At 33.8% G+C, this 15,641-nt stretch overlaps 1 protein-coding gene across 1 annotated transcript; it reads left to right on the forward strand.

Annotated features, from left to right (window-relative positions):
- Positions 1-1,427: 1,427 nt before the first annotated feature.
- LOC144855673 (dickkopf-related protein 1-like) lies at positions 1,428-2,992 on the forward strand. The gene is made up of 2 exons (XM_078713586.1): positions 1,428-1,672; positions 1,910-2,992. The coding sequence occupies exons 1-2, from the start codon at positions 1,535-1,537 to the stop codon at positions 2,135-2,137; spliced, it is 366 nt and encodes a 121-aa protein (XP_078569712.1). The 5' UTR covers positions 1,428-1,534; the 3' UTR covers positions 2,138-2,992.
- The last annotated feature ends 12,649 nt before the right edge of the window (positions 2,993-15,641 follow it).

The raw sequence follows: 15,641 nt of genomic DNA on the forward strand, positions 1-15,641 counted from the left end.
GTGAGACGAATATATGAGCTACCAATGTAATGCTATTCAGTATCATTTTTCAGATAAATGTTTGTCTTTCCTCGAAATCGATTTAGAATCATTGTATCATTTATTTAAAACGCATTTCTAAATGTTATGCAATAATATTATTCCATCTGTCCATCCCCCATGAGCATAAATGGGTACGAGCATGCGTATACACAAAATTATATTTTATCAGTTTTTGAACGCGAGCACCATCTCATTGTAAAATTGTTGAACTGAATTTAAACAGATTTTTTCCAAATAAATCCAACAAAAATCAATTTTCGAGGCTGACGTGCACGAGTGAATGCAACACTTGGGCTGGAATGTGTGGTGATTTTAATTACTATCACTAATTACATTCTACAAATAGATTTCAATTATCGTCAGGCAGTGTCACCAAGAAAGAGAACAGACTTTAACGCGCGCGCGCGTTCAAACATTGACGGTATACGCGTAAATTTGTTTCTTCTTCTTGATATTTCTTTGGAAAGTGTGAACCAGTTTACCGCCGAAAGTGTGTCATTTATCACGTTCCATAGAGCTCGCATGTTTTTAAACAATGACTGAAAATTTTTTAATTTAACAGTAACAAATATTTCGATTTTGACGTAGTAGTACGGTATCTATAATCATTGGTTTCGTAGTGAAAGTTAGAATTCGTTGGCAATGCGCAATAATAGTAATTTGACCAATCACAAGCGATGGATTATTCAAACTGTCACTTGTGATTGGTCAACTCACTTGCGTTGCGCTTACGTCCTAAAAGGTTGCCCTGTGCTGACGCAACCCCTAGAACTGACGGCTTTTTGTGTATGAAATGAAAAGTAAGGCCTAGCTTATACAAACACATTTAGTGTAATGCTATGTTGTTATTTTTTACCGTCCTTCATTCAAAAACATTTTCCTTTGGGTTCTTATTTTATTAGTACAATTGAGTGTTTGATATGGATTATGATATCCGAAATAAAGAATGAATTTGGTTATAATATGGAAACATATTTTTAGCATTTAATTAATGTAAATCATAATCTTAATTCCATCATAGCGCACAAATTGAAACAAACATTTAATTTTGAAAATGATAATAATGACAATTGATGTATAATTCATTCAAAGTTCATTATACACCAAACCACTAAAGTATTTTTAAAACTGTACAAGGCTATAAAAACTTCCTATCAACAAACGCGTTCAGCTAGCCCGGATGTAACGCATCGGTATGGGAAGTCACAATAGACAGTGGGCGTCGCGATCTATATGCTATTCTAAAAAGTAGGCGTGTTTACATTAGTCACTGGCCAATAGCATTGCACCTATTATACGGCGGTTTGAGGAATTTCTATACTTCCGATTGGATAGTATAAAGACATATCAACATATTTTAAATTCATAAATTCTGAAAACTTACTTAACAACGCAACAAGGCTTAGTAAGACAAGGTGGTCGAATTCGAATAAACTCATATTGTTTAACTATATCTTTGAATTGTTGTAAGGATCTCTATCTACGATTTATTATGGAAGTTACTATGATACATACTTCAGTTTTATTCTGTCTGTTTGTCTGTATGGCCTGCATGTGTAATGGAAGTCATGTGATAGATATTGAAGAAATTAAAGAAGAGCATCACAGAGAAAAGAGGTTTCCAAAAGTTGTAAGTTTCATCTCATTTTATATCTTTTAAATCAAGCCTTCTTTACTGTTTAACTGCACAATTTAAACATAGCATCATCATTACCAAATTTGCAGTCGATTTATTTTATTTTCAGCGGCCATTTTATTTTGTATTAAAAACGGAAATAATTCAAAATGTTGTGAATAAAAGTGTATTCAATATCGTTGGTAAATTACTTCATTTATGTATTCTAAATTATTGATTTTCTTTTTGTAGCCAATGGGAACAATGTGTGATTCAAACTCGGACTGTCCCAGCAGCCACTGTTGTGCTATGCATTTTGGTCGTCAAGTATGTCGAAGGCGGCCTGGTGTTGGCCACACTTGCGTCAATAGGCCGAACCCTATACAACCAGACCAACTATTTACAAGATGCCCGTGCTCGTCCGGCTTACACTGTTCGATACCGAACGGACGGAGGAAGGGTGTATGTGCTACTGGCTGAACATTGTACAAAAATGAATACTGAAATAGCCTCATCAGGAGCAGGGTACAAGAAGATAGTAAAACGTCAGTACTTACGTGCCAGATGGAGAATTAGCCGCGCGCGTACGTTCAGTCAGTCAAACTGGCGGCGTACAAACGGAACAATTATAATACGCGCACGTGTACGCGCAATGGGCAGGTTTCCCATTTGAAGAAACTCATCGATACGGAATTGCTGTGTCATGGGACAGAAGTTGTGAAAAACTGTTAATAGCCATTATTTATTAAGGCGCCTTGTAACATTAAGTGCAATACACAAAATATTTATTTTTATACATAAATTATGTAACAAATTAGTTAAGAAAAAGTAGCAATACAACTGGTTAAGATATTTCAAGTGGGCATTTGTTTGGAATATGTTGAAGGATATTTTGCACAATAATTATTCTCAAAGGCAGACTATTGAAATGTGTATACTCATGTTTGTTTAATTAAGATTGCATAAGTGATAATTATTTAAATGACGTCATAAATTGACCACGGAGGGGCTATTAAGCCTATACAGTTTACAATTTTAATCCTTATTGCACTGACTTTTTATATTGTATTTAATCCCTGAAGACAAATATTAACGTATCACGTACAATGTTTCCTTTTATGTTTGATACCGAAACCAAATTCATTTATCAATTTCAATTTTAACATGGGAACGTCGAGATTTTGACGTCATTTATGTTATTCTTCTACCGATATCCTTATAAAGAGTTGCGTTTAAATCTGTAATGTAGACGGTATTAAAACTGCTTCCCATGGGTTGCTAATCCACATCCTACAACATAAAACACGGTGCTAATTAAACACATAGTAATTAATACGTACTTAATCATTGACAAAGCTACTGCCACTATTATATGTATCGCGCGCGTGTGCGTGCATATATCACATATGTATCGCGCGCGTGCGCGTTCAAATAATAATTTATATTTTTTACAACCTTGAACTATTTATTGAATAATTATTATTATTAAAAGGAAGCTGTTTGACTGTTTTATAACATAATTTATTACTTTAAAATATTTTAAAATGATTAATGAGAATTGTTATCAGTGTAAAACAACAGTAAACAATGCGGCGAGTGATATTTTACAACATATCATAAACAAACTGATTGTGTGATGTGCACCTCAACATACAATAGTATGGAATCCAAACTATGTGACGAGTTGGTGTCACATCCAATACCAACTTCTAGGGGGTTATTTATTTAAATATTAATTTCATGTCTGGCCTTACGGGGTCAGGTTATTGAGGCAAAAATGGGTCATTTAATAATATGTCCAGAATTTGTAAAACAAATTGGACAAAAACTGTATTTATTGTTTCTCAACGAACACGTTAAAATAAATTATTGAATTTTGAATGGAAAATTGTGTCTATTTTTATTTACTTGGTATAATATAACGACCGAATTGTGGTGAGCGCGCACAAACACTGATAAAAATACGAATGCACGTTTTTTGTACGCGGATGTGTTATGATGAGATGTTGATACTGATGTGAATGATTGATGATGAAACGGCGACGCGAAAAGTTCGAGAAAAAATAAGTAACATAGGCCTACTAGAGGAATCCGCCGACTAAAGGACGATTTAGTTTAAAAGATTATTAACATTTGTTAAGAACTATTATCAAAAAGAAACCATGTTCTCAACTGCACCGTTATTTTACCCGCTACACTATTATGAGGCGACACATATATTGACAGTAAACGGCGCACTTTAAGTTGACTAAAAATGATATATAGGGCCTATAACATTTTCCTTATATCATCATTATTATGTCCGATTTATGCTTGTTTTGTAACATTTTTTGGGACCTTATATAACATTTAAAAGGAATGTGTAAATAGGACTTCATATCAACAGGTACACGTACGTGTTGTTATCCAAAATATATGAAGGCAGTACATAGCTGAGTCCTAACATACTAGTTTATTTTGGGCAGCGCCAGGGGCATTGGCCGTCGGCCGACAAACCGCACCCACAAATACACACGCGTTGGTAAAGAAATCACGTTAGGCTCAGCCATCTCTGATGTCGTCGTCTAAATGACATTAAGAATGGATAATGTAATTAAATTTGGTGTAAACAACAGGCCAAAAGGACAATGTGATTAGTGATTAGAATGTGATTCGAGAGCCAACATTATAAGTAACATTCTTGAGTTGAAGTAGAACCGGATCTTAGGCCTAGATGATGGATGAATGCACATTCTAACGGACAGACATCAAGTCGTTCACATGTATCAAATCAATAAAATATCGTCAAAATATATAGCTAAATTACGCATACCAAAAAAAAATCGTAAAAAAATGTGAAAATATGATTTACCGGTACGTTAAGCACAAATCAAACCTACCTCTAGCCTAAGGCTCTGTCTACACTATCAAACTTTATATGACAAAACAAATGTGATGTGCCCATAATAGACGATCACTAACATAGCATATCACTACGATACTTGGGAACATCATACTTTTTTTTTGTCAAACTAGTTTGATAGTGTAGACAGAGCTTAATAATCTCTGATTTTGAAACTGTATATACTGAACTATACGAGAAACTAAGAAAACATATCTAAATATTTACAGAAATAGTAACATTCAACATTGGAATACTGTATGATAAGATATGAAGATAAGATAACTTTATTCGTACAAAAGAAAAACAATTATGAATGTTGATAATGCACTCTAGAATTAAAAAATGACGTAGTAGTTAATGCTACTGCCACATGTGCGTGCGCGTTCATATATCACATATGTATCGCGCGCGTGCGCGTTCAAATAATGAGGGGACAGAGAACAACGGAGCGTATAAAGAACATTAAGACATCTACCATGTGCTTTAAAAAAGTGTAGGCCTATAACATAAGTATATTAGATTTTTTTATTATTATTAAATATCTTTGCATGCGGCCAAAATAATGATTTCGGGGTAAACAATTTCTAGAAAGAAAATTGACCAAGGCAGATCTCTAAGGAAATAACGGAATTTAATTTGAACCAGAAGACGACAAAATGAGACATGTACGCCTTCTCAAATAATTGAACATTCATCTCGATCACCAGTTGTACAAATCAAAAACAACACACCTAACTGCTAATTCATAGAAACATGAACAGAATTGTCATCTTAAATTATTAAATTTATCATTTGTTAGAAAAAGAAGGGGGTGGAATAAAAAGTTCACTTTCAGCTTTCATTATATCATTATATTTAATAAAAGTCAATTTTAAAAGCTGTTTGGAAATATTCTGCAAAATGGCCGCTGGGTAAAGTTGCGGTTCTTTTAGATTTTCGTTTTAAATCGACCAAGAATTTTGAGTTTGATTTAATTCGTAACAATTCGAAATATTGTATGAGAAAAGAACATTATAAAACACAATAATGTATAATTTAAACACAAAATAGAGTAATAGGCCAACACACTTTGAGTAAACCCATTAATGGAAACAAAATCATGTTTACATTTTAATGTTCCAATAAATTACATTTTGGGGTTTTTTTTAAAGAAAGAAACATCATGCTAAGAATATTTCCTTTATTTCTATGGGAAATACCCTAACATTTATAATTGATACTATTAGTAGTATACTTAATGTTCCATATTAGGACATCCGGTAGGTCTAAGTATGGTAGTAGGTTTGCCATAATCAAACGACTGATTGACGGCATAACGACAGGTAAATATTTATTTCATATTAATTACAATATACACCGATTGGGACTATACTCTACAATTTAATTAATCTAGTCGATATATACGATTGAATGACGTCACTTTGACGGAATGACGTAATGAGTGAACGATACGCTTTTCAATATTGTATGTGTTTAAAAAAACAATTTGATGGGCTTTTAAATTAATTTCATAATACCTAAAACAAATATTAAACTCATAAAGGCATACGAATTCAACAGAACGTTTAGAGGGCGTCCTGTCGATGTAAGAGTTATATTTAGCTCTGATTAATGAAAAGTACACCAAACTAAAAATGTATATTTAATTAAGTTCCCCTACTAAAATATATCAACATGTTACATATCGTAACATTTAATACGTAATTATTAAATCGAATAAATGCTTTGTAAAAAATCGAGGTAATAATTAAAATCACGATAGAGCTCTGTCACACTACCAAACTAGTTTGACAAAAAAAGTGTGATGTGCCCAAATATGGTATTGATATGCTTAAATATGGCAGTGATATGGCATCATCATGTTCATATATGGGCACATCACATTTTGTTTTCACATAAAGTTTGATAGTGTAGACAGAGCCTTTATAAAAATCTTCAAGTTATCGCATTTTCTAAAAACATAAAATAAAAGCTTCGCTTCTTAATTAACAAACTGGACAATTGCAGTTAGAATTGAAATGGGTTCCAAGATGCTGTCAAGGTTAGACTGCCCTATAAATACAATTTAAAGGCAAATATTAAACTCTGGAGTTATAAATCTGCCAACAAAACTATTATAATCTCGCCAATCAACACAGAATAGCCAAGAATGTGTTTGCTGCCCTCATCATCTGGCCAACCTGATACACTTTGATTGGAATCACTAATATAAGAATACACAAGATTATACAGTAGTATTATGACGTAATTAATACTTACCTAACTAAAAGTAAACCTATCTATGAATAAAACCAAATACAGAAACCCTAATACAGATATATATTATATAGTTGCCTTCCCTTTGGAAACCCCTATTTTGGTTACACGCTTTTTTGTATTCATTGTATAAGTTCATTGTAAATCAAAATGTAAACCAACCAAATTTCATTTAGACCTCATTGTTAAAATTACAATAAATAATATCGTATCGTATTAAGGGGACACCCATATATTAAGGGGACACCCATATATATCTAGGACTAACACCTAATTCAACACAAGTAATAAGACAGGAAGGAACAGAGGCGAAGATGAGGTGAACATATTCCGACAGAATTTCCAAAAATGAAGTTTTTGATTAATAATAAAAAAACAAACAACGGAAATGAATTGTATATGTATTGTATTTTAACAATTACAAACCATGTTTGACTGGGATATTAATAAATGAAATAAAGGTTATCAGCTGAAATCATAACTGATAAAATATCGCAATTATGCGTTTATTAATATTGTGTAATATAAATAATATTAATATAAAATAAAAAAAACACGTGTATTATACATAACATTGATCGGTATAAATGGTGACGTAGGTGATACCATGGTGATACGCACTGAAAAGCATGCACGCGTATATTCATTGAAGAATTCTAAAACAAAATTGTAAATGAACTTATTATTATTATATCATGTTGTCTCCTTAGAGATTATACTCTCTTATATAATGTATAAATAATGTGTATAATTAGCAAGCAAGTGATCGGTTATCATGTAAGCCTACGGCTAAAAAATGTAGGTGGCGTGCGTGCGCGCCTCATTATAATGTATTCATCTATTATCAAAATGGCGGTGGGTGGTACGAACTTATTTCAGGATGACAACTTGTTAGTTAAGTAATTTAAATATTATGGACGATTCCATCAATTGATGACGTCATAACATTAATGTCATATAATTGTGCGTGGTATATTATTGATATATAAATTAACAGGTTCGGAATAAATTCTAAACCGCCCGGTAAATATATCATTATACACTGTAAACATCATGGAATTAAAATAACATGAACACAACACATTACGAAACATTTTTTTTACAAAAGCTGAACAGTGACGTCATCCTTTTCCATTACTACGCCGCCGTAAATACATTTTTCATTATAGCCTATTTCGTGACAAACTATAACACATTTCGCATACTTTATGTCACTTCCTATTATAGATTCAGCTCCTCGGGATAAATGTCCAAACAATTTTTCTCAATTACTGAAAGATCGTTTACAGGTTTACACGTACAACTAGCGTACATTTTCCTGAAGTTGATCTTTGCATTTCTTAAGTTCAATACCAGGTTTACACGTACAACTACCGTACATTTTCCTCAAGTTGATCTTTGCATTTCTTAAGTTCAATACCAGGTTTACATGTACAACTACCGTACATTTGAGTTGATCTTTGCATTTCTTAAGTTCAATACCAGGTTTACACGTATAACTAGCGTACATTTTCCTCAAGTTGATCTTTGCATTTCTTAAGTTCAATACCAGGTTTACACGTATAACTAGCGTACATTTTCCTCAAGTTGATCTTTGCATTTCTTAAGTTCAATACCAGGTTTACACGTACAACTAGCGTACATTTTCCTCAAGTTGATCTTTGCATTTCTTAAGTTCAATACCAGGTTTAAATGTACAACTAGCGTACATTTTCCTCAAGTTGATCTTTGAATTTCTTAAGTTCAATACCAGGTTTACACGTACAACTACCGTACATTTGTGTTGATCTTTGCATTTCTTAAGTTCAATACCAGGTTTACACGTACAACTACCGTACATTTGAGTTGATCTTTGCATTTCTTAAGTTCAATACCAGGTTTACACGTACAACTACCGTACATTTGAGTTGATCTTTGCATTTCTTAAGTTCAATACCAGGTTTACACGTATAACTACCGTACATTTGAGTTGATCTTTGCATTTCTTAAGTTCAATACCACCACAATGGATGGATATAGTTATATATTTAATATTTCATGTTTAGCTCATCAGCCGTAATCAGTATACATTAATGTTTAAGAAATGTATGTTTTTGATTTATAGAGGGAGCCCTTCCAGCCGGAAAAATAACGCCAATACAGTGTACTATATTATAGGGCCCTTATAGCATTATTACATAATTATTTTCCTTTTTAAAATGATCAGTATATTTCCGCTGTCAAACTTTTACTGTGTCTGCTAAAACACAGTATATTATTTTTATAATATTCGATTTGAGCCAAAAGAATGACGTAGTGCAATGTAGTCTGCGTTTGCTGAGAATGGCTGACTATTGCATGGTAGCGAATGTGAACAAAATGCTTCTAATATAAGATAATAACAGATATTTTATTAGGCCATGATTCGTAACAACTTCTTTGATTTTTCAATGTTTTTCTCATTTTCATATTATGTACTTTATCTTATTCCATTTTAATATAAGATGTTCTTTTTATGTGATAACTTTTTTATATGTGCAATATTTTGTAAAATTTTACACAAGTTAGCCTTTGGCTACAATGTAAATTCTCGTTTTATTGAATAAACCTTGAATTGAATTGAATTTTGAGTTAAGACCTTACACTGAAAGGAAGGAGATAGATTGGATAATAATGATGATGAACATAATGATGATGCAAACATCTCATTTGCATTTCTGACACCTTTAAAGCTAATATATGCTAATTCCCACACAAATTATTCAAAGCAATTCATATTGTTATTAAATGGATATGCTCATAAACTAAAAAAAGTAATTGATTATTCTACGTTAGACCTACAGTACAATTTATGTTTCCCAATGCTCAACCAACAAAACAACAACTTACTTCTCCTAAACCGCTTACACACTGATTCTCAGCTCGGTTCCCACTATGATGCCACGCAGGGACGTAAGCCACAACGCAAACAAATTGACCAATCAAAAGCGATGGATTATTCGAACTGTTGCGTTGCGGCTTACGTCCGTACGTTGCGTCCTAATGGGCGTACGTAAGCGCGCAACGCGTACTTTTACCAATCACGTCACGATGGACCATCCGAACTGTCGCTTATGATTGGTCAATACTTTGGTTCAATATACGACTTTGTAAGGCGCACAACAACGTCATCATCAACGTCACTATCCCACTCATTTATATTCAAAAGTGTAAAAAACTATACCGTAAAACACATTAACACCATCCGATGCATGCAATGAGAATAAATGATTATTGGTGATTATTATTCATTAACTAAACAAATGTAACTATACATATCGTAATGCCATTGAGATTACTAGAATGCATCACGTAATACACATCCTACTACAGTAATAATCTTTTAAGGTCAACCTAGTCTTTCGTTATTCAGGATAGCCATCTCTTAAGTAAAGTGTACTTTATAGAATAGTCTACATAATATACGGTATTCAATAAACGTTCAATATTTCTATTGAATTTAATGCAAGATATACCGGAATATTGTCAATAAATATTGAATAATATTTTATTATATCAGATGACGCTTTTTTAAGCAGGAAAAATCTATCAAAACAATTGAATGCAATGCAAATAATATATTATACAAATGGTTCAAACTTAGGCGCAACGCAATAAGATTGTGCGTAACGCAATACGTTGGTGCGCAACGCAAGAGGTTGGCGCGCAACGCTGAAACGCAGGTAATCTGACCAATCACAAGCGATAGTTTGGATCATTGTTTTTTATCAGTGTTCCGTGTACGTTTTGTTGCCTAGGAAACCAAGCTAGAAATATAAAGGTCTATCACGACTTTTACGAAAACAGTGTTTAGATAGAGATATTAAGCGTGGTTCCCACTAGAGACGCAACGCAAGGACGTAACGCAACGTAAGCGAGTTGACCAATGACAAGCCACTGTTCGAATAAGCCATCGCTTGTGATTGGTCAAATCACTTACGTTGCGTTACGTTCCTGCGTTGCGTCGCTAGTGGGAACAAAGCTTGAGAGATTATTAAAGAAGAATCCTTAAAACGTACATATAATGTTGAAATAACTGTCATCGCCCTAATATAACCCGAGCCTCTTCTGCTGTGTACTCTTATGACACTGATTAGAGAGAAGAATATGGATAGCAGATTCAGGACCCTAAAGACAGATTCTATAAATAGACCGGTTTTAATATTACTAAAATCATGCTCAAATATACGGATAAAAATGATATCATTAACAAATAAAATAGGAGTTGAATGGTTCGATATATTTGTGGAAGGCCATTCATCGATGAACGTAAGAAGAAAATAAAGAAAGCAATTCGTATAACGCAATAAGCGGTGCTTTCCTATTGGATCGGTCAGTTATATTATCATCCAATCAAAATTAAATGTTGTTATAAAAACTGTTGCAGAGATCGTTAAAAACCGTCAGGATTCGTTCCAAAAGTTAGAGAATTATAATTTAAGTTGTGCGGTAAGGTAAGGTTGTTACTTAGGAATATTGACCATAATATGATGTATTTCTTCTCAACTGGGCACGTCAGACATTTATTCTAGGCGTCACGGTTCGGCTTAGTTCAAACGGGATACATAGAAACAGAAGTGTGTACTTAACGTAGAAAAGAAGAGAACTTAGACGAAACTTAGAAATGATGCCAAATACAAATCTACTATTTGTATTATTGACTTTACTTCCAACAGTAATTTGTGCAATGTATATATCTGATTATATCGACGACAACGACGATTATATGAGGAAAGAAAAACGATTTCCAGCTATTTTGGTAAGTAGGCCTAACTTTTACCAATTATTTTATCTAATCTATAGTAGTGGTCTTTTCTCCTGACAGCGAGGTAATTCTATCGGCTAAACGCGACCAACCAATTTTTTAAATCCTTATAAAGAAAACCTATTTAAAAATCTAGTAGATAGCTGGCAAAAATTCTTCTAAATAAAAACAGTTTGGAACTTTTGAGTTACTCGACAATGAATTAACATTTTTCAGCGATAAATTTACTAAACTAAATGGGTTGGAATGGTTATAAATACCTTAATATAATATTTGATCAAAATAAGGCACAATGGGCGCCTAGGAAGGACCTATATACGAAATAGAGTCTCGATTACAACTATGATTTCACAGAATTTCATCTTGTATGTTTCACCTATATCTTCGGTATTACTGCGGTAATTTGTCTATTAAATATTTATACATACTACACAAGAATATACCAATACAATTGATTGTTTTATCGATAAATTAGTCTTTTAACAAATGCATTTAAAGGTCACTATCCGCTTAGATTTTTTTCCAATTTAAACGAAATTATGTTATACCCATATAAGGATGTTTATTAGGTATTGCGAGTAATTAAAATAGAAAATATTGCACGTAAAATGGTTGGTCTTCATTTAAAGAGCGCAGAACGACAAATAATAAGTACCTGACTAAGTACACATCTTGCGTACAACGCCCCCATTCATTACCCATAACAATTTTTATATCACTGACCTAGTAACAACCAATAATTATTATACACTGACCGGAAATAAATTGAATTCTTTGTAATTTTTGTTTTAAATTTCGGCTTGCTTTATTGAGTGTTCTCGTAAAGCAATATCATCACACTTGTTCCGTTTCACGGAACGGAAAACGGTGTCGTTTGTTTAATGTACAGGCAATTAATCAACCTTAACATGATACAGGACACATGTGATACAATGTACCGCTGTATTACGGAATTTGCCTATAGTACTGGACATACATCCATGATGTGGAGATTCAGTACAATACAATTCTTATAAAATGTCAGTATAAAGATTCACAACCTTGAGTTAAAAATAAGCACCGAAAATTGATAAATTTGACATTTATAGTTAATGATGGAAGAAACTACAAATATGGTTATTTTCGCTAAATTGACAGATAAGATGAACTCTGCTAACAATTAAGCTCCGAGTCCAAGAAAACTAATTTTTAAATGGTTTTCAATTCTATTTAAATAATAAAGATCATGTTCGTTAAGGTTTCATCAACAAGATTCAAAGTTGATATCAATATAAATTACATCATCTTTTGAATGCTCTATCTTTATTACAATGATTTATTATCATTCATTCAATTTAAGATAACCTGACATTTATATTTTAGCAGATTTACTTCTTGCCAAATATTATTTAGATTGTTTATTCAGATTTTATTATCTGCAGTTTTAAAATTCCAATCACAGAATTTGCCATTCAATTGTAAAATAAAACTGACGGTGGATTTTTACTTTATTTAACAGACTTGCCAAACAGATTTAGATTGCGCAACACAAAGGGGGTCAGGATCCTGTTGTGTAGTGAGTAGAGGCGGTCAATACCGCGAGTGCTCCCCCCTTGGAACAATCGGCGCAACCTGTAACGTACACAGTTTTCAACATCCATGGATTGGTCAAAGAAGTGGTCAATTATGTCCTTGTGGTGGACAATTGAGGTGTGCTCGAAAGACTATGAGGTTAGGTTCATGTGAATTAAAATAGCGACAGTTTCAGTAACTAAGACATGTACGTTTTGCCATCTTGATTGACAAGATTCATTTTGCTTCAAAAGCGAGTTTCATTTTACCTGAAATGTTGTGTGCAACCTGTGTTGTGTAAATAAGCCACGAGTCTCCACTGATCGTCGACTGTGTAATGGAAACGCACCTTTAACGGCACACATAATTGTACGCGGGTACGTGTGTAATTCCCCAAATGATCGTGAAATCCAAGCGGTACTGGGTTCGGTCTACTAGCGTTCCTGCCTCCACCAACTAGGCCCAGAGATGTGCAGCTGGAACAGTATCCTGCAACAACGTTTGGGAACCTGCTTCAACACATCATATGACATCATAAATGTGACGCGCGCGCTTACAACAAAACCGTACTAATTCTATCAGTTTTTGAACGCGCACGTCTTCTCCATGGTACGGACGCTTCACGACATCACAATCTGAATGAATTTTCCTGCAAACCGGTCACATCTTGTTGCCCTCATGTTAACACAATTCTAATGACAAACAATGATCTAATTCTAATGTACTTTGACAGCATAGTTCCTAGAATGATTGGCGCATTTAAACACAAACGAAAGTAATAAACATCATTGTAATGGTAGACAAAAGCAACGAAATGATGACATTACTAAGTTTGCATTCTCCTCTTAATCATATAATTATGTCACCTAATTTATGAATTGTGTAAAAAGTTAAAAAAATATAATGTTACAAAAGAATAATTATCGATAAGGTAACATAATAAATTGATGCAATATATATAACATTCTGTTTATTTTGTGACATTTTCTGTGCCTGTTGGTTTTTGTTGTATAATCGTAGGCCGTAGGCCTACTTGACGACGAATGCGGCGCGTACTTGACGACGAATGCGGCGCGTACTTGACGACTAATGCGGCGCGTACTTGACGACGAATGCGTAATTGACGACGAATGTGTAATTGACGACGAATGCGGCGCGTACTTGACGACAAATGCCCAATTGACGACGAATGAGTACTTGACGACGAATGCGTACTTGACGAAGAATGCGTAATTGACGCTTACTGACGCGCATCCAGTTTGATTCACGTGAGCGTGAAAAGAAGCGCTATAAATGTCAAAAACACGAATTTCATTAATTTTCATCGGTAGGCCTACAGTATTTCGTTTCTCGTATTTGACAACTAAATTCTAATTGTCTTTTTTAAGATTAAATGTGTACAGTAGCAACCCAGTACTACAAACACAAAACGTGGCCAAAAACAGCACGACTTTGTTACTCATGTTGTTCACCGAATGTGTTGGAAAGAAAGTACTATTATCATCACTTCTAAAATGTGCACATTAACCCTACTTTGCGGCAGAAGATGGGTTTTCATTTAGGTTACTCGGTTTAAACACGTCATGTTACAGTTCTGACTCCATTTACGTAACGACTAATGTCCGGCCATTATCTGTTACAATAATTATTGATAAAGCACGATTTGTATCCAGGATGACACTTAGCCAACACACATGATATCACATGATGTCACGTGATGTCATGTATTTAAACTGTACGGTCACGCTCACCTAAAGCATAGTTTTTAATGTCAGAATCAGACAAGAATACTTTGATCAATCTACACGCACTTGGTACAATTTCGTCTCAAAATCACCACTAGCGACAAAATCCGAAAGAATATATATTTTCAAATGTTACATTTGATAATGTTGACGTAAACGCGACGACTAATTGGTTTCTTTTTTTTGTCGTCTTATATCAGCAACGTAGAAACGAATAATACATTATCTACCTTGCATTTGTTGGGTCATAATGAGATGAAACTCACACTGAACTTAGAAATAATTATAGAGATTGTTTAAACCTTTTTAAAGTTAAAACTTGTCGCCTATGATTCTAACTTACATAACTAACCACAATGAGTAACTCAAGCCTATGCTCCCCTAGGCGAATTTGTTTATTGCACTGACACTGTCCCACAAACTGCATTAACAAAAATATATTTACTACAATAACTGCAGTAGATTAAGACATGATCCTTTATATCTACGAACACTTATAAAGTTAACTTACCTCGGTTTGACGAAAGTTGCGGAATTCTGGTCGGAACGGTAGTTGCGGAATTCTGGTTGCACCGGTAGTTGCAGAATCCTGGTTTGACGAAAGTTGTGTAGAATTCTGGTCGGAACGGAAGTTGCGGAATTCTGGTTGGACCGGTAGTTGCGGAATTCTGGTGGGATTGTGGAGTCTGTCAGTCACTGTTTGACTTATTGTTTTATTGGTGATTAAATTATATATTATTAACTTGTGATTTTCTTTCTTTACTT

This window comes from Antedon bifida, chromosome 11, assembly GCF_963402885.1.
Source record: "Antedon bifida chromosome 11, ecAntBifi1.1, whole genome shotgun sequence".
In the NCBI taxonomy this organism is placed as follows: domain Eukaryota; kingdom Metazoa; phylum Echinodermata; class Crinoidea; order Comatulida; family Antedonidae; genus Antedon; species Antedon bifida.